The sequence below is a fragment of the Lemur catta genome, chromosome 11 (genome assembly GCF_020740605.2).
Source record: "Lemur catta isolate mLemCat1 chromosome 11, mLemCat1.pri, whole genome shotgun sequence".
Taxonomy (NCBI): Eukaryota; Metazoa; Chordata; class Mammalia; order Primates; family Lemuridae; genus Lemur; species Lemur catta.
Genome location: NC_059138.1, coordinates 12,310,564 through 12,333,535, shown reverse-complemented (window position 1 = coordinate 12,333,535; position 22,972 = coordinate 12,310,564). Strand labels below are relative to the sequence as shown.

General features: G+C 45.3%; 1 protein-coding gene across 1 annotated transcript in view; it reads left to right on the top strand.

Moving 5' to 3' along the window:
• Window positions 1–22,972, top strand: part of TBXAS1 (thromboxane A synthase 1) — a 157,691-nt gene that overhangs the window by 33,306 nt on the left and 101,413 nt on the right. Inside the window, exon 3 of the mRNA XM_045565287.1 lies at window positions 32–84. Within this exon, the coding sequence (XP_045421243.1) occupies window positions 32–84 (53 nt within the window). The remainder of the gene's footprint in view (window positions 1–31; window positions 85–22,972) is intronic.

Genomic DNA, 22,972 nt, shown 5'->3' with positions numbered 1-22,972 from the left:
CTCCTCTCACCCCAGCGCTGTGTTTCCTCAGGGCCTCTGGGAGAGCCAGCTGGAGCTCCGCAGGCAGTACGGGCCTCTGTGCGGGTAAGACGCAAACGCGGGTTCTCTGCTAACTCTACGCTGTGTTTCGGTGTCTGTGTGTCGAGCTGACGTGGAAGTAATGACAAGAGTAGGGCTGTCGTGTGTGTTTCTGTGTTTGAGGGCCCACAAAGAGGGTGCTGTGCCGTCCAGACGAGGTTTCCAGAGAAGAGTCTGGGCCGCCCAGGGGGACGCCACGCCGGCCTGAAAGAGCGCCGCGTCCCAGGCTTTACAGCCTTCCCGAGCCGGAGGCATTATCACCTCCCACCACTGTGCCCAGGGTGTGCCACCACGGGACAGGGTGGCCCTCCGTGCCTCAGAGCGCAAACAGCCCCGCCAGACCTTTGCCCATGAACCGCACTTGGACCCGAGTGCTCCCACCCCCTGGGAGAGGCTGCGGCTGTGCGACCGCGTAATTCATCAGCCAACCCAGTTCCCTTCTGCCAGGGAAAGGAAGTGCTATTAATAACCACCCCGGGACCGTGTACACCAAGACTGCCCCGGATGTGCTGGGACACATGGTCGCCCTAGTTCTCAGCCATGTAAAGTAATGTAGCCCTTCCCTTTGTTTTTCCTGGATTTTCCCTCTATGCTTCAGAGTGTGCTCCTCTGATTCTAAAATCCCAGAATCTGGTGAACAGACCCATGTGCAGACATTCACTCTGCTCAAGGCGTAACAGGCCTGAGCTGTGTTGATTCTCCACGTGTCTTTCATCACGGAGTCCTCATCGTTTTAGTCTGTTTTCACACAGCTGCTTCTCAGCCGCGGGGAGATTTTTTAGGTAGCTTTCTCTAGACCTCCAGGTCAGTGGTAACTTTTTTAGGTGCATTGAAGTTCTCTTGTGTTGCTAATGTTTGTGTTAATGGGCTCTGGTTGTTTGCAAGCCTGAAGGTTGTTTGCAAGAATTCCTGATGTCTGTTCTCCCAGGGCCCATCTTTGAAAGGAATTGGCTTGTTCTCTTTGTGGAAATGGCCCTACCCAGGAGACCCACGGTTTGGGCCAAGTTCTTTTACCTACGTTTTGGTTTGCTATGTGGCCCTGAAAAAGTAATAAATTAAGGTGTTGTGCTAGATGCTCTCTGTATTAGTTTGCCATTGCTGCATGACAAACTACTCCAAAACTCAGGGAGATAAACAGCAATTTATTATTGAGGAGGGAGGGGCTTACCTGGGGCACCTGGACCCCACGTCTCTCGTTCTTGGAAGACCAGGCTCACCTGGCACGTTCTTCCTGTGGTAAAGGCAAAGGCTCGAGAGAGCAAGCCCAATGGTGCAAGAACGTTTCAAGTTTCTGCCGCATCATCTCAGCTTACATCCTATTGGTCAAACCAAGTTACATGACCAAATCTAAAATCAGGGCAGGAGGCATACTGTGGCCCCTGTGAGGCCCAAGCAAGTCACCTGGCCAAGCCTGACACTGATGGAGCAGGGAGGTGGTCTCCTCTGATGGACGGCCGGGGCAGCAGTGCATATCTGTAAATAATAAGCAAATCTACCTCACTCTCTAAGATCTTTTTTAACTTGGCTTTTACTTACCTTTTTTTTTTTTTTAGTGCATAGCTTGTTTTAAGCATGATCGGCACTCAATAAAGGCTCAAGGGATTGAACTGTTTACGTTTCTCTTAGTCTCATGCTGTTCTATTGCTTTTTAAAAGTTCTCATCCCAGCTCTCTCTTTCCAGTAGTCTCATTCTGTGGCTGACTTGGCACTGACCTTGGAGACCGTCTCCTATGTTTCTGAGACACAGCACTGACTCAGAATGATGGTGGCTTCACCAGAATTAGAAAAAAATCCTGCCTGAGTTTGAATTCTAGGAATTACTTCCCTTGAGTACTTCTTGTACAGATTTTCAGAGTAGAACCCTTGGGTATTTTAAAATAATTTTAAAATGTCAGATGAGTTTAAAGGGCGCCGTATTAACTGGGGTGTGTGAGAGAGAGAGAGAGAGAGAGATGGAGAGAGACAGAGAGAGGGGGAGAGAATTGGTTTCCTTGACAACAGGATGTCCAATCAACTTTCCCCCCCAACTTTAACTAAGTTAATGCAATTTATCCTTTTCATTTCAAGAAAAGCTAAATCATAGAGAATGATTTCAAATGAGGTTGAAGAGATCAGAACTGCAGTATCATCTTCACTTTGTTCCCACTCCTGGTGAAAAGGAAAAAAAGAAAAGTGATGGCATAATTTCTTCATAGAAAGCTATCAACTTTTTCTCCTTTAGAAAAAAAAGATGAGCATAAAGTGCTGACTTCTTGTCAAATGTGTCCACTCCTAGATTTAGAGGCAATAGCGTGGTGGAATACCAATGAAAGGGCTGAACTAGTTTGAATCTAAGATCCTTTCTAACTCTAAATGTTATCTTTTACTGCTTACATTTTAGCAAAATAGTTTCACTATTTGCGAATGTCAAAGATGTACTCTGTTGCACGCACAACAAAGACTCTCAGGAAACAATTTGGTTTAAATTATTAATACATTAATTTTTAGATGATTTTTGTTATTAGGAAATGTATTAAATCCCAGCTTGGTCCTCCTAAAAATTGAAATAATAGATTGAGTCATCGTTTGTCAAATGAAACATGCTGTTGATGCTGTACAGAGATGCTCAGGCCCCTGCATGGCTGCACCACACTGAATGTTGAGAGAGGTGCGGGCAGGGACGGTCCCCTCGCTGCTCTGGGCCTGAAAGCCAAACGTGATGACTATGCTTTTTATCTGGTTGTCATCTAGCAACTCAGTCTGGGTTCAGGGCCTGAAACTGGGAATTAGCTCCTTACTCTTTTCCTCTCCCACTCACTGCTACGGGGAAGAGAGTGCCGGAGAAGGTTTCTGTCAAGAGGAGTTGACAACATCAAGGTTTATTATCACCACGTCACCATGTCACCACCACCACCACCACCGCCACTATCAATGAGAACCAAATGTCTTCACCAAGTGTCTAATTATGTAGGCTGTTTTGCCAGGCTCTGTGTGTATAAAAGACATACATGCTCTCTCTGCCTTCTTTGAACCTGAATGTAAAGCAGGTGGGCTGGCGTGTACACCTGTGCGGCTTTGATTCAAGGTCCTTGATAAGAACTCTTCTGAATTCTGCAGCAGCACTGGCCACCTCACAGGAAGAAAGCATGGCTTCATGGCTTTGGATAACCTTCATCAATTAATGACTACTCGTTATCCCCTTCAGTCTGAGAATGAGCCCCAAGATGGATTTATATTCCTTCCCAAACCCTACAAGAACAGTATCAACATAATCATCATACACTGGTGATTGAATATAAAACAGAATAGAGATTATGCCCCCTCTGACTTGTAATTGACTTTGTAATCCAGTAGATGACAAGCCTTTATGACGCTATTACTATTAATTACAAATACTTGCACAGCGTCCTAAGTTCAGCTCATTAGAAACTCCTAAAGGGCCTCTTTCAAAGCTCCCTTTATCTCATTTGTCTTTTAAGTGCTTGCTCTGTAGTTCTGCTTTTGTTTAGCCTCATCCCCCTTTCTTCCTGCCCTCACATCACTTTAGCTTTGATCTTTAGTATAAACTTAGCTCCCACTTGTTGAACTTGACTTTTGTGCTTCCCGGCCCCCATCACGTGGGCCACTCTGTTTTGGTAAGTGACGTCTGCATCCCTGAGTCTCTTCATGAAGTCATCTTTGTTGCATAATCTCATATACTCCCATTAGAACACTAAGTTATAAGTAGGTAAACATAAACATTGCACAAAAGAGTACACCCCCTAGCCACTCTGTTACCAATTTCTTTACACTCAAATGAATGATATGTGATATATGCTGTTCTTTACCTTGCTCTGTTCAGTAATGGGATTTTGGGAATTGTTCCATGTCGATACATTCATTCTTTTTTTTTTTTTTGAAGCAGAGTCCCGCTCTGTCACCCTGGCTAGAGTGCTGTGGCGTCAGCCTAGCTCACAGCAACCTCAAACTCCTGGTCTCAAGCAATCCTTCTGCCTCAGCCTCCCGAGTAGCTGGGACTACAGGCATGTGCCACCATGCCTGGCTTTTTTCTATATATTTTTAGTTGTCCATATAATTTCTTTCTATTTTTTTAGTAGAGACGGGGTCTCTCTCTTGCTCAGGCTGGTTTCGAACTCCTGAGCTCAAACGATCCACTCGCCTCGGCCTATCAAATGCTAGGATTATAGGCGTGAGCCACCGTGCCAGGCCAATACATTTACATTCAGTCTTGTTAAAAGATATTCTGTTTTTTAAGGATTTCATTATATGGACGTTATCCTAATTTTTAAAACAAATTCTTGATTGATGAACATCTTTTATATTTATAAATAATCCTGCAGTGACTATTGTCATATACACATCATTGCTGTCTTGTGTAAATATGTACAATAAATTCCTAGAAATTGAATTATTAGGACAAAGTTTGTCTAGATTTTTTATTTTGATAATTATTACTAAATTGCTGTTTCTAGGGATTATATTAATTTACACCCCCATAAAAAAGCATATGAGAGTACCTTGTTCCCTTACATGCTTTCCATTAAAATGTGTGGTCACAATTTTAAATCTTTGCCATTTGCTGCCATTTTGGTGTAGTTTTAATTTCATTTCTCTAATTATGAGCAAGTTTGAGCATCTTTTCATAGGCTTAATTTTTTTGTAGTTTTCATATGTTTAAAATCCATTGTATTTTGTTTTCTGAGGACTCCTTTGCCACTTTTCTGTTGGGTTATTGATCAAAAGATGCTCAAACTTGCCCTTTGTAGAAGAGAAATTTGTAGAAGCAAATTGCAATTTGTACAAGCTCTGTATATATTAAAGAAAGTAGGCTAGGCACAGTGGCTCACACCTGTAATCCTAGCACTCTGGGAGGCTGAGGTGGGAGGATTACTTGCGGCCAGGAGTTCGAAACCAGGCTGAGCAAGAGTGAGACCCCTTCTCTACAAAAAAATAGAAAAATTAGCCAGGCATAGTGGCTTGTAGTCACAGCTATTCGGGAGGCTGAGGCAGGAGAATCGCTGGAGCCCAGGAGTCTGAGGTTGCTGTGACCTATGATGACACCACTGCACTCTAGCCTGGGCAACAGAGCGAGACTCTGTCTCAAAACAATAAAAATAAAAATAAAGTAGCTGTTTATATTTCATATATGTTGCAAATATTTTCTCCTTTTTATCACTTGTCTTTGACTTTATTATGTATTTTTTCCAATCAGAAAACATTTGTTTTTGTGTTGTTGAATTTAATTGATTTTAACAGTTTGTCCATTATGTATCTTACCCAGAAAAGTTTTTTCCACCAAGAATTTTTTTTAAACTTCCATTTTCCTAGTATTTTTAATTTCATTTTTAAAATTGAGGATGTTTGATATATTAGGAGTTTATTGGAAGGTAAAGATGGAGGTGGAGACCCACCTTTATTTTCCTAAGTGGTGGAGTTCCATCTGGAAATTCATCCTTTTCCAACTGATTTGAAATGTCACTTTCATCACTTATTCATTTCTGTATGTATTTCTGACTTCTCTCTTCTATTGCACTGCCTGATCTCAGGCCAGTGTCCCTCTGAATACTCTCATTTGGACAGCGTGTGTGCAGCTTCTCTATCTAGCAGCAGTGGGCTGTTCTAAGAACGTCTTTGCAAGTGTCAGAACCCAAAGCTTCTATCTCCTGGGGAATCTTTGGTCCTTGTACTGAACAAATCAGTTTAGCAAACAAATAAACCTTTGGTATGAGAGGCCTGGCACTCAGCTTCAAAGTTCACACCACAGGAGGGGGAGGTGTCTCATATGCCTCCAACTTGGAAGTTTTTAGCACCATTTTTTATTTAATTAGCTAGCACGCATGAACTAATAGCACCTTGTCACCAGGCAGCGAGGAAGTTGAGAACTTTGGGATACATATGGAAAAGCATGTGGCATCAGCAATGAAAATAACAAGGTCATTTCAACACTTTTTAAAGCTCAGATTCCACGGCCCCATCCATTAGGAGAGTCTGTGTTCCGGAAGTGACTAAGGTGTGAAAACGTTTCGTATAAGAGCTCTTAACCATGTGTTTATGTACTGTTTAGATGGGACTGAAGAACAGCATAGAGAGGGTTTACTGAATACAGGTGGATGGCTGTGTCATCCACTGTGGGAGATTTCCTGGCCTCCTGCCACAGACCGAGAGAACCGCGGGAATTGAAGGGCTTTGAAGGACTCAACCTTTGAACCACTGCTGTATCACACGATTATTCTTTGACTTAGAACACATGAGACATGAATACCTTGGGCTTAAAAATGTGGTTGCGGATGGGGAGAGGCGGAAACCATTCCTGATTTGTTCAAGAAAATACAAGTATTTACACTCAAACTGGGCCGCTGACATCTGGAGATTGCACTCGTTTTTAAGTGGGACTGTGCTTGGCAGCTGTCCTTGTGGACGTGGAAGAACGGTGGGAATGAAGCCATCACTGCGGAAGGGTCTCCCAGACACTGATGCTTAGGAGTCAGTTCTAAGTTTCTGCTGCTGATACACAATGCAAGCCTCAGAGTGAGGCTCGTTTACCAAGTGTTTGACCTAGAAAGATGGCACACTTTTAAGAGGAATTGATGAAAATGAAAATATACCATCATCATTGAGAAAATACAGCATCCCTGAAACAGTGGAATTAAGCACAGAAATCCTGAATTATCCTAACATCTCTGAGCAAGAAGCTGTGGCAATATTTGGGTCCTCTAGTTTGGTAAAAGTTGTCTTTTATGAAAATGTTGAAAATAAAACTGAGTATCTCCAGTTTCAAGTAATATGAGTCTGGAATCTTTTTTTTTTTTTTTTTTTAATATTTAAAGAGGTTTACTCTGAGCCAGTATGAGTGACCGTGGCCTAGAGAGACACAGTCTCAAGAGGTCCTGAGAAAATATACCGGAGGCGGTCAGGTTACAGTTCAGTTTTATACCTTTCAGGGAGACAGGAATTGCAGGTAAAACCATAAATCACAAATACATCCATGCAAGGTATACCTTGGTGGAACCAAGGTTAATGTGAGACTTGATGGTTTGTGGACCATAATTACTGAGAATCATTCAGTGTGTTAGATATCAATATTCTCACTGGCCAAAACAGATTAATCACTAACACTAGGCTTGTAAGAGCACATTTTTAAATGAGTGACTTTATTAAAGTGTTATTGCGTCTTAGGGAGGACATGATTTTGTAAAAGTGTATGCTCTGACATTAACAGGCTGTTTTAGGAGGCCTTTGAGGACAGGAAGAAAGTTGTTAGCAGGATGACTATCACCAGTCTAGGAGCTTTGCCTAATAGGTAGAGTTATCAAAGGGGCAATTGTCCTCAGATAAATAAGCAACTTAGACCAAAAAGAAATAGAGACATTCTATTCGAGCCTCACTTTTCTTGAATGAACTTCTAATAGATTCATCACCCTTACCTGCCACTATCATGAGCTATTGTTATACCAAATGGGGTCTTGCTACAAAGCTTCCATCCTTTCTTATGATTTAAGACCACTTTGTTTCCTAGTCTTGATCCAAAGATGCTTTTGAAGATTACCTAATTTTCTGGACTTCTGACCTCTTCTTTTGGTCCATTTATTTTACACCACTTCATCTTCCCCCATCCTTTCTCTGTAACAATGTATAGGTTTGATAGTTGCTGTATATTGCAATGACTATCCCTGTCCAGAGCTTTGTGACCCACATTCATAAAGATTGAGAGCCCATATCAATTCCCTCTTCTTTGGGTAGAAACATCTGACAGAGAATGATAGCTTACAATAGAAATCTGGGGTTAAAATCCCAACTCTGACTCTTTTTCTATCTACCTCTTGTTAGCTTCATGGATTTTAGGGCCATCACTCCCCACTTTGATCCTCAGTTTTCTTAGATCTAAAATGAGGAACTTGGACTAGATCAGTGACTTTGACACTTTAATTATGAGCCTCAGTACATAATGTGTTAGCTATATTGGGATCTATTACACACATGTACAATTGAAATAAAAGTTTTACAAAATAATACTGTATTTACTATATAAGAATCACTTTGAACTAGTCCATTTGTGAAAAATAAATACAAGTCGGTCACGACCCATTAAATTGATTTCATAACCACTAGTGAGTCAAGATCAGCAATTTGAAAAGCAAAGGGCCAGATGATATCTGAAGTCCTTTCTAGTTATATACTAGTTGGCACAAACCCTATCAGTCTACATTAGAAAATTGTTATAACACAAGCCCCTGTGTTTCCCCCTTTATGGTTTAAGGTTCTGAGAAACCTCTGACAAAATCAGTGAGATCGTTGGCAGCGAAGCAGGGTTCAAGCTGAGGCACCTTCCTCCCGAGACGAGGCTTCTGCTCCTGACTGTGGGCCCAGGGTGGGCGCCTCCTGCCCCGTAGCACCTTCCTTCTTATTCTTTAAAATCACACATTCAACTATTTTGAAATTATTTCCCAGCCTTAGCCCAGAATCTTTCAAGCTAAGAAGCTTACAAAAATATATTAATTGATTGTCTAAAGCTCTCTGTAAGATTTTGCATTGGGTGTAAACATCCCAGTAATTCAGTGGATAACCTATGTCAGATGGGCACGGCCAGCTGATGGCTTACTGCCAGGGGGACGGGGCAGCAGGGGGAATGGCCTAGAAACTGGGAGTAGCCCATTCACTGGAGGTGGGCTGGGTGTAGGAAACTGACCAGGATGCTGTGTTGACAGCTTGTTCCAGCACATGGGTAAAGGGTAAGAAGGTGGCAGTTCCCCATCCTAGCAAACACTGGCCACAGTGGACAGTCCAAGAGAAAGCTGCCCACAGAGGGTGTCAGCTGGTCGATAGTCAGGCGACCAGCAAACAGCCATCAAGGAGCCCACAGTGGGCATCAGGGCCCAACTTGTGGGTGGTTCAGGACCCTGAGGGGCACCTGGCCTTGAGAAAGGAGTCTGGTGAGAGCACACACAGGGTGGGGAGGAGCCCCGGGATGAATCAGGTATAGACACTCGGCTCTAAGACTCAGGGTGTGATGTGAGGCCCAGGTCTCAGAAACCAGACCCAATCCCCAATATCAGGTGGGGAGAAAAGGTCTGTCCCGGCTGGAACAGATTCAGGCTGAGAAAGCTGTCCCCGGTGGCCAGGCTGGAGGTTGTTCCAGCTTCCGGGCCCAGGGCTGGGGCTGCAGGTGGGAGATGGAGCACCTGGCTGGGAAGAACAGAGGAATGCAGAGGCTGGGGGCTCAGCCACAGATTTTCAGTTTTGCATTCCTTGACGTTCATGTCCCAAGTTCACCGCTGAGAACAGTATTATCAGGCTTAGGGTAGAAGGGAATTCATTCTCCATCAATGACAATCAAATATAGCATCAATAACTTCTTCATCCCCCAAATGACAGCTCTGCACAGATGTGTTCCCAAACAATAGAATGTCTCAAATTAAAGTTGCATAAAAGCTTTATTTCTAGCTAATATTTTCACATAAATAAATTCCATATTTAATTGAACTGTACCTGCACCAAATCCAAGTTATTCAACCCAAAATGCATAGTAGAGTTATGTAATGCAGTCATGAATCATTGTGACATTTGTCAAGACATTCTCCCATCTGGAAGTAGGTCCAGATAACATAGGCTTTACACATATATCTTTTGTCAAGAACTCCTTTGCATAGACAATCTCAAAAGTTGCACACGTTTACCAATTCTTGTGGCTGTTAACTCTAATTAATTGAGAATGTAAACAGCATTTCTATTTTATCCCAAAAGAAGAATGACAAGCCATCTTTGATTTCATAATTTTTAAAAAATCATTACTAAATTCAAAGAAGCAATGAATTCTCAATTCACATAGAGTTCAAAGTTCCTCTTTGACCATTATTTTATGAACAAAGAAACTTTTTCCAAGCAAGTTCTCAGAAAGGCCTGATGATTAAAAAAAATCAGTTCTAAATCTTGTGACCCACACAGGGCAAAAAGATAAAGGCATCTAAATGTCTAAAACCAAATTAACTCCAGATATTAGTGTAAATTTTTAAACAAAAAAAGTCATACACCACCCCACATACATTTGAAATTCTACTAAATTTTAAATAATCAAAGTTCATCTTTAAACTGGAACATATTCTCCTTTCTTCCTCAGGACTCTTGAATCTTTTAAAGTTTGGGTTGTTTACTATGCACTCCTATTATCGCTGATCACCCGTATGTGCGTAACATTTCTGAAACTATGCACACAAAGTAATTCCCTAGCAAGGCACCACTGAGTTTTATGATGCCGACATGCCTGGGGCAGATAATGTAAACTTAACTACTAAAATAAGTTCTTTGATTATTCTTTATGTCTCAAGATCATGCTCCTAACAACTTCTCGCCCATTTCACCCTCAAGCTGCAAGAATTTTGCAACCCACTATATGAAGTTTTTCTACCCTGGGTAAGGCTTGCAGTTTATAGGCCTATTTATAAAGGTCTGACTCTCTGACACATTCTCCAGCCTCCCCACATTAACCACTAAGGAGGTACTGTTAGCAGATGATACTTTTTTTTTTTTTTTTTTTTGCTTCTGTTTAAAGAGGAACCTACTAACCTTTGCCCTGAACCTATGGCTGGTGAATGGTTGTATGTTAGGTGGACGTGGAGACTGTTGTCTTCTGTGTTGCAATGCACACTTGCACCTCTTGCTACCACTTGATACTACAGGGGAAGTGGGCGCGCAGGTATCGAATCGAGACTACCGCCCTTCACAACAGGACCGCTACAGGAAGGAAATGCAGGTTCTCCCTGGGTTGCGTCCGCCTCCAACTTTTCCATTGCCGATGCGGTGCCTGGTGCACATTAACCACCAAAGAGGCAACTGTTGAATGGCTCTTCCATTTTCCACTGAAGGTGGTTTGTAACTCTTCAAGTTCTCTGCTCTGTCCCACTGCCAGACCACAGCTTGTTACCGATGAGGGAGATGGCTACCAGATTCTTCCAAAAGACTTCAGCCTAAATATTCTTAGCTGCTTCCCCAAAGTCTTAGACTTCCCTGCTAGAGTTTGGGTTTTTCAGACCATCCCATGAGCAAGAAGCTTCAGTTCTTTGTCCTCCTCAGCTTGGAAGCCCACAGGGATACTCTATCTCCAACCTGGAAGGACACTTAGCATCCCGAGTCCACCCTCCTCCAAATCTGTACCTGTTAATGAGCACCAGGGCTTCAGGGCCCGAGAACCCACGACTAACACCCGTAGACGAAAGGTTTCACCTGAGTAGGTGGAAGGGGTCTTCATGCTTCTCCAACATGGCCTGCAGGAGAACGCTATGATGCATTGTTGGGGGATCGATGGTCTCCTGCTTCCTGGTCAGCTCCAAGCACTGGGGATGCCATGGAGGACATGTTTCCTTATTGTGGTAAAACACACATAACGTAAAACGTACCATCCTAACTTTTTCATTGTATAGTTCAGTGGCAATAAGTACATTCATATTGTTATACAACTGTCATTACCATTCACATCCAGAACTTTTTTCATCTTGCAAAACTGAAACTCTTTGCATTAAACACTAACTCCCTGGTCCCCCTCCCTGCAGCTCCTGGCAACCACAATGCTACTTTCTGTCTTTATGAATTTTACTACTCTAGGTATCTCGTATAAGTGGAATCATACAGTAATTTGTCCTTTTGTGACTGGCCTGTTTCACTTAGCATTACGTCCTCAATAATCTATGTTGTAGCATGTGTTAGAATTTCCTTCCTTTCAAGGGTGAATAATATTCCATTGTATGTATATTCTAACTTTTGTTTATCTATTCATCTGTGGGTGAACACACGAGTTCTTTCCACTCTTTAGCTATTGTGAATAATGCTGCTGTGAATATGGAAGCGCAAATACCTCCTGAGACTCTGTTTTTCATTCTTTTGGGCATATACCCAGAAGGGGAATTGCTGGGTAATATGGTATTCTATTTTTAATTTTTTGAGGAACTGTTTTCCATCAGGGCCATACCATCTTGCCTTTGGAGGACATGTTATAGCAATGCTTTATTGTTCCCTTTTGACCATGATTAGGTGGCCATTACTTCTTGTTTTCAACTCTTGAGAGTGAACTCAGATGAACTTTACACTTCTTCTTCTCCTCTGGAACCCAACTGATCCATGCGAACCACACATTTCTGACTGGAATGTGAGACCCCAGTGACCTTGCCTCTAACTTCCTGTTGGCGAAGCCAGTGAGCACATTTTTTTACCAAACTAGCTCCATTATCAACGAATGCTTGCACTGAACCACAAATCCAGTTTGCTTTAATAAATTCCCAGTAGTTCCCATCCGGAAGTCCGTCTCCTCTTATCTCAGCCTTCTCTGCCAAACCCTTCACAATTTATGTGTCTGCTTTTCGATTCTGCTTTCAGCCCCCTCCAAGTTTCCTCTTTCCCACCAGCTCACTGTGGCCGCCTTTGTGTTTCACATAAATTTTGTCTTCTTTGTCTAGGACTCTTGCTGACTTCTGCTTTCTTCTTCGCTGAGTCTACACTTGTCCTTCTCCTCTCCCTGGGACCAGCCCTTCAGCCTCTGGGCTTCCTTTCTCAAGTCATTTGTCAGAATCATGTCCTTGCAATTTGCGGCTCGTGCATTCTGTTTCTCTGGGTTTGTTTCACATGGTCTTTCTGCTATTTTATAGAGCACATGTTCCTGCTTTGTGACCGTTTGTGACATGTTGAATTTCCCTCTTGTACCCCAGTCTCTATATTGAGTGTGCTCACTGGGAAACATTAACTAGCTCTATACCTACCTAAAAAAGGAGAGATGGCAGGTGGCCTGTGGCCCATATGCAGGGGAGAGAGTTTAGGGGTTTCGGCTGAGATAGGAAGAGGGAGAGTAGAGGTTGAGGGTATGCTAAGAAAATGTGTTGTTTGGGGTGTTAATAGAGAGGACAACCTTGCAGTGGCAGGAGATGAGATAGACCTCAGAACTGGTGCTAAGGAGGGGGGTTATTTGAAGAAAGTTGTGCAGGTGCCCAGAGTAGGGACGGGCAAGTTGAGGGAGGCAGGGAGAGGATGAAATTAAAAACAAAAACCAACAAATAAACAAAAAACATTCAATTAGCTCAGGTGAGAGATAACAGTGATTTGGATCCTCATAAATGGAAGGAAAAGAGGGAGGATTTTATGTAGAAAATGTTCCATAGCAGAAATGCAGTAGAATCAAATAAGTCATGGATTTAAGGAATAAGAGATGAGTCAGCATCAGTCGCTACGCTGGCTTCGAATTCTGGGACAAAATGGAGCTTCTGCCATAATAAGGAGGCTGAACACAGCCAAGGGAGAGAGAGTTTTATCTTTGACATAATCAGCTGGAGCTTGTCTTAGTCTGTTTGGGCTGCTACAACAAGTACCATAGGCTGAGGGGCTCACAAACAACAAAGGCTCATTTCTCACAGTTCTGGGGGCTGAGATGTCCAGGATCGAGGCACCAGCAGGTTTGGCGTCTGGGGAGGACGTGTCTGCTGGTTCACACACGGCGCCTTCTTGCTGCGTCCTCACATGGCGGACGAGGTGAAGGGGCGCCCTTGGGCCTCTTTTCTAAGGGCACCAATCCCACTCAAGAGGGCTCTGCTCTCATGACTTAATCACCTCCCAAAGGCCCCACCTTCCAGTACTGTCACCTTGGCATTTAGGATTTCAACATATGAATTTAGGGAGGAAACAAACATTCAGACCATAGCAGAGCTGCTATTGAGACATTGGGTCCAAGGGACTTAGGAGTGACGCACTCTAAGGACCATGAAGCTGCTCTAGGAAGGAGGGGGAGGAATGTGAGCGGTGGGTGTGTGCGGGACTCGGAATGTCCTGCCTCCCATCCGTCAACAGGCTAATGTGTTTCCCACAGCGTGTCCTTGGGACCATTGCCACTAACAATAATAACTGCTACATGGAAAAGAAAAGGGGAGCGTCCCCCCTTAGTCAAATGCTGAAAACACTGGGGCTGTCGAAGGAACGCAGGTCTCTCTAGTGTAGGATATCTCAGAGCCTTTCATGTAACAACGCGCTTGGAAAATCTCCAAGTGGGAAATTCAGTATGCAGTGTTTATTTGACCACAGGACTTATTTTTTTTTTCCAGAATATCTCTAGGGACTGGAATATGGAGAACAGGCTTTGAGAGAAAACACTGACCTAATAAACAGCAGCATTTTACTCCTAAAGAATTCTGCATAAAAAACCACCCTTGATAGGAATAGTTTAGTTCACCACTTTGAATTGTCAGCATCACACCCAGTAATTACTAATTACCTCCATTTCAAGTCGATTCTTGGGGGGAGGTGTTTTTGTTCTGTGGTGCAGCAGAGAGGTGGGAAGACCATGGTGCATGCTTTGCTTGCATATTTGTTCCCTTTTGTCCCCACACTTTCTCTCCTGCCCTCCATCCCCGAGGGTCAACCATTCCATTACACTTAATGTGTGTGTTTTTATATGTCCTGGCAAACTGCATGCGTGTTATCATTTTGTGGGTATTATCTTTAGCTTGTGCCAGTGGTAATGTCATAGATCACATTCTGATTTTTAGGTTTTTTTTAATTCCTTTTTTTTTTCCTGATTTCTGCGACTTTCAGTTTTTTCGTTTAGCACTGTGCTTTCAAGATCCACCGCATGGCTGTATTCCCATTGAATCTGTCGCTTCTCACTACTGCCCAGCACTCCACAGCTGCCTGCACCTGCCTCACATGTCCCCTGTCCCCGTGGCCTCCAGCAAACAATCCTGCAGTGGACATGCTTTTATGGGCCCTTGATGGGCCTGGGGGAGAACTCCATGGGCTATGTATCTCCCTTTATGACTGTAAGAGATCTTTGTTCCCTGGGGCCATGTGCATATCAAATGTTAATAATCTGCAAGAGATTTCCAGCAATTGATGTGGGTCATGTCCTTCCAATATAGTATCTCATGTGACCATCCCAACAACACTGTGAGTTTGGCTGACCGCATTATCCCCAATTTATACAGAAACACGAGTGACTAAGATGAGAGGGGCACGTGGTTTGTAGGAGGTATGAGAGGGTTGTACAGGTTCTCCTTATGAACCCAGAGCTTTTTCCATTCCACTGTCTCTTCTTCTTGTTCCTTGAACACTCCAAACCCTCCTGCCATAGGACGTTTGCCCTAATGATACGTAATACGATTGTTTGTTTAGTGACCTGCTTTCCTGGTAGAATGCAAACTCCATGAGGACAGGAACTTTGTCTCTCATTCATGCTGATATTCCCAGTGCCTAGAACAGTGCCTGACACTAACAGGTGTTCAGTAAATATTTGTTGAATGACCAGAAGAATAGCTTCTCAGTATATGTTTTTCATGACAGATTTGTCCCCAAGGAAATATAAAATAGAAAGGTCTTGTTATTTTGCTAATTGGTATCATTACTATTATTATTTTGGGGGACAAATGAAAGGAATTAGGGGAAGTATCTCATCTTAAAATCAAGGCTTGGGGGAGGGTGGGTTATAGTCTTTGCCCATCTGTGACTTACGCTCCATCAGTTCAGTAGTTGGCTCATGACAGTACAACATTGAATTACACCGTGGAAGGCCATTTTGGGGTCCCAAGGATAAACAGATAAGACAAGGGGCATGCTCTGCTGGCGCTCCGGCTGGGCTCCACGCACCCAAGTCATTAATTGGGTTCTTATTGGGCTGCTGCTGCATGTCCCACCTGCAGGGGCTGCCACTTCCCACAGCCTAACTCTTGGGGGCCAGAGAAAGCCTGGATTAGGGCCAGACATGGGTTCTGGTCCTAGCTTGGCTGTCCCTAGCCATGGGACTAGGATGAGTCACTAGACAATTTTCCTCACCTTTGAAACATACCCGTGCCCCTGCCTACCCTCAGGTCTGATGTGAGACTCAAAGGAACGCTCAGGGCTGTCCCAGGGAGGACTGTCCAAGGCTCAGGGATCCTAGCTGTGATTCCTCTGCTCTTCGGGCCTGGGTCCCTGTGGCCTCCTTGCAGCTAACCGGCATCTCAGGAAGACCGCTGACCTCAGGAGCCCCGTCCCTAGCCAGCTCGGGGGGAGCTTCTAGAGCTCCTGTACACGGGTCCTCTCGCCTTCACCTACCCGGGGGATCCCTGCCCTGTCGCCTCCTCCCAGGCCCCTCCTGGGTAAGGCGTGGCTCTTGAGAGATGGTGCGTGTCCTCCAGCCATCCCTCCTCTTTGGACCTCATTTTCCTAGGTATGAAATGAGGGGGCTGGGCTAGAATGATCATCTTGAAGCTGCCTTCCATCTCTGAAGTACGATAATCTGGGCTTTAATTTTTTTTTGCCTGATCTTGTTTCTCTCCCACTGTGTCTGAAATTCTTTTGTCATTAAATTTCCCTTTCTTCAGAGTCACACATCTGGGCATTCTAATACCTAACCCAGGACAGCACATTCTTCCTGTGGCACTGGGGCTCCTCCCCTGTCGTCACTGTCTCTTAGGAACTGACATTAGCTTTTGCCAAGCTGCTCTGTTCCTCCTCTGAGTGCACACGTCATTTGGGGAGAGGCGATTTTGCCATATAGAATCACACATGTATTCTATGTGATAAGACACACACACACACACACACACACACACACGCAGCTCCCTACAATACCCTAGAATATACATTTCTGGGCATAACGTGTGGGCAAAAATATTCAGGGACAGCCAAATGACTATTTTAATGTTTCTCTGTCCCTGCGGGGCCATCCAACTATTTATTTAGTAGCTTGATGCTGTTTGCATCAACAACTTTGCTTTATAGGCTGTTCTTCATGTTTATGATTCTTACTGTGAAAAAAATTGCTTGCCTAACATCTGTTCCGAATTTGTTTTTTCTTTATTTTTATTTATCTGTTCCCTATTGAATTACGTTTGTGCCAAGGACAGTAACTTGAATTGGAATCTTCAGCGTCCTTCAGGATTCCTACACACTTCAATACGTCTCTTAATTACTCCTTTTTTATTGTTATGAGATACAGATACACCCCGCTCACACAGGCGGATTGGTTTGTAGCTTACCTCTGCCCTTCCCCCTCTGGGGAATAAGTTTTATTAACTGAATAAATTAAATGGGAGGGTACATTCAATAGAGTAGGGAGGTTTATCGTTATAGGTTTGATTTGGATATTTTTCCCCTTGCTGCCCCATTCTCTCCTTTAGCTGAAGCTGTGTTTTGGAGAAAGCTTTACTCTAGCTTGACAGAGTCATAGCTTACCAGGAGCAGAAGGGCCACTTCATCTTATAAGGAAGAAGCTGAGGGCCAGGGGAGAGGCTGTCTTCCTGACTACTTCCAAAAAATATGGAGAATAGATGCCCCAGAGCCAATGAACTTTCGAGAAGTGGAGCATTGCTTGACACTTTTTCTCCTGGCTGCCAGGCCTGGGGGCATTCCTTGGCAGCAGGAGGCATCCTGGAGGTCCCTTGCCACCATCCATACACCAAGCCATTGGGCAGACCCACTCCTTCCAAGAGCAAGCATGTGGCGTGTTTTCCATGGGTGTGGCTGGGGCAGGGGGTGGGGGTCAGCACAGTGTGCAGAGGATGGTGTGGGGGCAGGGATGGCAGGGGAAATTGCAGCAGGGCCTCCTCTTTCTTGTGGACCCCTTCGTGCAGCTGTGGTCCCCTGGCCTCTTCCAGGCTGGCTTGTGTGACCTGAATTCTCATTAACCCCCTGCTCTTACCACTTAGAAACCAACCCAGGGACCACCCAAGCATATTCCCAGCCGTAGGCAAGAAGGTCCCTAAAGAAGGGTGGTGAGACACGCTTTTTTTACCTGATACTTGACAAATCTACCAGGTGTAGAGACAGTGACTCAGTAACTCAAGGGATTGGCCCAAAGTCACCAAGCTGTCACTCCACATACAATGTTCTTTCCACCATCAGTTCTCTGTTCACTCTGGAAGGGGTGTCCCCCCTCTCCTCATGACTTTCCCACAGTCTTCAGGGTCTGTGTCCATGTCTTCCAATGGCACAAAGAGGGGATGGTTCTCCCCACATCTGGAAGCTCTCACTGCTGGATCCGCTCTGGACGTTGTCCACTCAACAGATATTTCATCTTTGCTACGTGTACAGCATTGATCTGATGGCAGTGGGAGCGACCACCCATCCCCTCCAAAAAAAGTATCATTCATGTCTCTTTTCCCAAAGAAAATCGGCATCTAATTTGGAAAAAGAGACAGACATGGGCCAAGTCGCACAAGAATGCCAGGTAGTAAGTGGCAGAATTCTACAGGAGTAGAACGGGTCTTGGAGAATGAATAAGGGGAAGGGAGGGGGTGGAACGTTCCACAGGTAAGAACAGTTGGAGAAAAGACCTTGAAGTGGGAATGGTTGGGGGAAGGGAAGTTGCCAGCTGGAGAGGAGACAAAGGGGATTGGCCGGTCACCATCCTGCGATGGAAAGCCTTGGCCGCCAGGCTGAAGATATTCACTGTTATCCCTTTTGCTAGTGGCCTTTGAGCTGGTTAAAGCCATGTGTTGCAGGTTGGATTCTAGAAGTTGACACTGAGATGGGCTTGGGATACAAGATGTTTACTAGGGATCCGTGGCTGTGAAGGGAAGGAGGAGGAAGCTGTCAGAGTCACCCCAGCAGGACAAAATGGCCAGCCCTCCATGCTCCTGCCCAGCTCAGCCACCCTGAAGGAGCTGACAGCTGGAGGCTCTCTGCTGACCACAGTCTCGGCAGCTGGGCAGCAAGTTCTTCCCTGTAGGAGGATCTAGGCAACATATCTTGATGTCACCACATTGTGGAAACTTTGGTTCACATGAAATCTTTGGCAGAATGGTTGCGTGGCACTGGGAGGTGAGTCCCTGCAGGGGATGCTGTGCACAGCCAGACCTGAGGCTGGCCGGCGGCCACAAGGTGGGCACACACTGACGCAGCCAGCAGGGCAGCTCTGCAGGTGGCCCCTCCACGGTGATGGACGTGAACTAGAGAGAGCAGGCCCTGGATTTTAGAGAATGACCGGGGACTAGGTGATTCTTGGAATGCAGGATAAATGTGAATAAAGATAAAAAAAGGTTCTGGGTTTTCAAGACTGGCTTCAAGTCTACCAGCGGCAGGAACAGGGAAGTCAGGAGCATAAAATGGTTTCCCAGTCCTGGAAAGGTAGACTCAACACCAGCCCTCCGTTTGCTCCTGGGGACGAGGTGCTTTGCCAGCTCCCCAGGGACGCAGGGACAAGTAAGACAGGGCCTTGTCCTCAGAGAACTCACAGGGCAGCAAGGCGCCTGTCAGTAAATAAGCCGCGTGTCATGTGGGTCAGTGGAGGGAGCCACCCAGTGCCACGGAAACTGCAAGGAGTGAAGGGTCCAAGAAGGCGCCATGGGAAAGGGGACTAGTGACCCGGATGTCTGAAAGAATTTTCTGAACTAACAAGAGGGAGCCTTCAGAAGGAAAATATGTACAAAGGAATAGGACATGGAGAAATACCACAAATTTTGGGAACCATAAATAACCTTTCTAATAGCATGAGTCTGTGGCTCTCGAACTATGTGCTGAGACACCCCAGGCAGGCACGGTGAACTCGTAGGGGCTCCCTGGTATACAGCATTTTAAATATTCATGGGAAACAGACATCCATCAAGCACTAAGAGAACTACTTTCAATTTATGCAGATTATTTTTTCAAATGTCCACTAAATTGTTAGAGCATGAATACTTATTAAGTTGCTTGGCCTTCACTTTAAAATGAGACTAAGTGAGACTAAGTTCTTCTTTTGGCCTAGGGGGTGCTGTGAAAAAATTACTGAGTCACTGAGGGTGCCATGGACTGAAAGTTTGGAAACCTTGGTGTAAGAGGAATGGGGTAGGGAGAGAAGTTATGACCTATGGAAGGACTCTCAGTTACAATTCCAGAAGCTTGGACTTGCTTCAGTAATGGACAGTCATTAGAGGTGTGCAGGGAGGGGAATGACACAGCCAGCTTCTGTTTTACAAAGGTCCACTGGCTTTGATGGGGGGTTAGTTGGAGACAGAGAGCCATTGGGAACTACTCAGTGGTCCAGGTGAGAAGAACAGGGCCTGGACCCAGCCAGCATCAAAGGTGGGAACGGGAATACAGCAGGCAACATTAACATTGTGGAACTCCTACTGCATGCCTAAAATGGCAGTAAATACTAGACATCAACAGTAAATAAGACAAGGCCCCTGTATTTAAACCACCTACAATCAAGTGCAAAGATGGTCAAAAAAAAAAATTACAATTAGCAGAGAATCATTGGGAGTTAACCAGGCAAGGAAAGGGGAGCACTGTTCCAGGCAAGGCAGGGGGAACAGCATGTGCAAAGGCATGGGAGTGAGAGATCGTGGAGGTTTTCAGTCCATATGGGCTGATCATCAGGACTGGCTCTTGGAGTGGTGGGAAATAGGGGGCACAAGGCCAAGGATCAAGGCAGGAAAGAGGCTGTGAAGGATGTCATGTGCCACATGCTGAAGATGCCCCAAGGGCTTAATCTTGGCAAGCCATTGAAGGGTTTTCAACAAGGAGTGGCAAAATCAGATTTGCATTTTACATTTCCTAGGAGGATAAACCGAGTTGGGACCCACACGTAGACAAGCAGCAGGCCAGAAAGGCAACCTGGGTGACTGATACATAAAGCCCTGAGTGGGAGGTGCAAAGTCCAGGCAGGAGGGGAGGGACCGGGGATTCTCCCGGCAGGAAGAGGGCCGGAGAAGGCAGGTGAACAGGCCCAGGCGCCCCAGGGAGGGAAAGGTCTGAGGAAGGGCTGATTCCGTCCACCCATCTTCACAGCGCTCTGGAAATTTAGGGTCTGGCCCCAGGCATGGGGACCCTGGGGTTTCTGGGGACAGGTGACACAGGCCTCTGCTCAGAGTGACATATAGGAGCCAGGAGAAAGCAACTGCGGACCCCGAGGCCTGCGACTGTGTCACTGGCTCCTCAAGAAAAGTCTCCCTGGTAGCTTGAGCCTGCTCTGCCACTCAGCTAACTCGAGCCCCTAGCTTGAGTGACAGGTGGGAGAGCTGACCAAAAAGGGCAAGACATCCAGGAGCCAAGCAGGGACAGGGGCTTTCTCCACGGCACAGGGCGGGCCGGCCAGCCCCAGAGGAGCCCTGGAAGTCAAGCACCCAGGTACTCGCAGCACCGGCTTCTCCTTAGCTCCCTCTGAACTTTCTGGAAGTTGCGAGTCTCAGCACTCACAGCTGTGGTCTGCAGTAGTGTGTGCCACCTTCCCGCTGAGCTTCCTGGGGCTCCGTGTCTACCTATCACGTCGAAGGCTGGACTGAGGGCAGGACAGCAGCCACTCTGGTAGCATCCCCAACCTGCTGGGAAATACAACTGTCGCTGAGGCAAGTATTTCTCCGGTGCCTGATATTTAGCAGATATCATAGGAGCTGAAACTCCCATCCATTCTTATAGCAAGCAGGAAAGCCTGTGGTTCCCAAACTGTGTGCTGGGACACCCCAGGGTGCCACAGTGAACTCACAGGGCCATGCGAGCTCTACCTGGAAATCTGAAGTCTCCAGATGTATGTTTCTAGGCCTTTTACTGACCTGGGGCCTGTCAGGCTCCTGTCAGGAGCCTCCTCTTCCTCAGTCAGCTTCTTTATCCCTTACAAAGTGGCACCAGCAGGGTGTGGCCCACCTGCTGGGGCGTGTAGAAGCCCTTCCTGATCAACATTTGCATAAAACTTTACTGTTGACAAACTATTCTCATTTGACCCTCATAACAGCTTCCTTTATCAAAGAAACAGGCTCAAGAAGGTTGTGATTTGCTCAAGGTGACACAGCTGAGAAATCACAGGACAAGCCCTTGAACCCGAGTCCCTATGAGCCCGCACCTGCAGCCACAGCACTGCTGACCTCCACTCTGCCTCCAACAGTCCCGGTGCGGCCAACCCTGCAACAAGCCCCCTCCCCTGTCTTTTTCTCATTACGGAAGTCACACACACTCATTGTAAAACACTGAACGTTAAAGAGATAAGTTACATGAAAAGTAAAAGCGCCCCACAATTTCCTGCTCCAGATACATGCACAGTTAGCAGGACCCAGCAAGGTGCCTGACAGAGTATGTGCTCAATAAATGCTTCTTGAATGGTTAATATAGTTAACAGCGAGATCGACTATTATTTATTAGCAGAACTATACATATTATTTCACAGCGTCTTTCTTTCTTCTGGACACATTTCCATGTCGGTGTCTATAGGTCACCTCCCACCCCACCCGGGGAACAGTCTTTATAGCTCCGTCACCTTGACGGGGCGGGCCTCCTGGCATAGGGCCAGGCAGCCCCCAGGCTAACACCAACAGTCTATCCTACTCTGTGCACTACTTTGGTTGAACTGACTGGTCAGTTAAAAAAAAAAAAAGAAAGAAAGAAAGAAAGAAAACCACTAATTAAACAAATCAAACAAGTGTTATTTTTGTCTACACAATACTAAATTTTCTCTTCCACCAGGTGCTTTGGAGTTGAATAAGCAAATTCTTATGTGCATAAATAAGTATAAATGAATAACTAGTTAAGAATGTCTTGCCCCCAAAGCAGTCTATGTACAAGTTTGGATTAAAGGAAAGCAAGACTTTACCTCCTTAATTGGGCTGGGGGTTTTCTGGTCCATTGAGCAAGAATCTGCTCTAAATCTCCACCTTTAAAGCTCTAGTCTGCAGAGCTGGGAGCCTGACTGTTTTCTCTCGCACACCTTCTCGGCCCTGGAGCTGTTCCACAGCCAGGCCAGCCTGGGGGGAAAGCGGCCACTCGAGTAGATGGCAGCAATTGTGGCTCAAGTCCCTGTCTTGGGCAAGTTGTTTAACCTCTCTAACTCTCAATTTCTTATTCTGGAAAGTAGGAATAATTACCTCCTCCATCTTTCTATGAGGATTAAATAAGATAATACAGGTAATACACTTAGAATGAGGCCAGGCCGGTAGTGAGCACTCAATAAATGCTAACAGTTGTTAGCTCAGAGGTTCTGAGAAGAGTCTACAACCAGTGC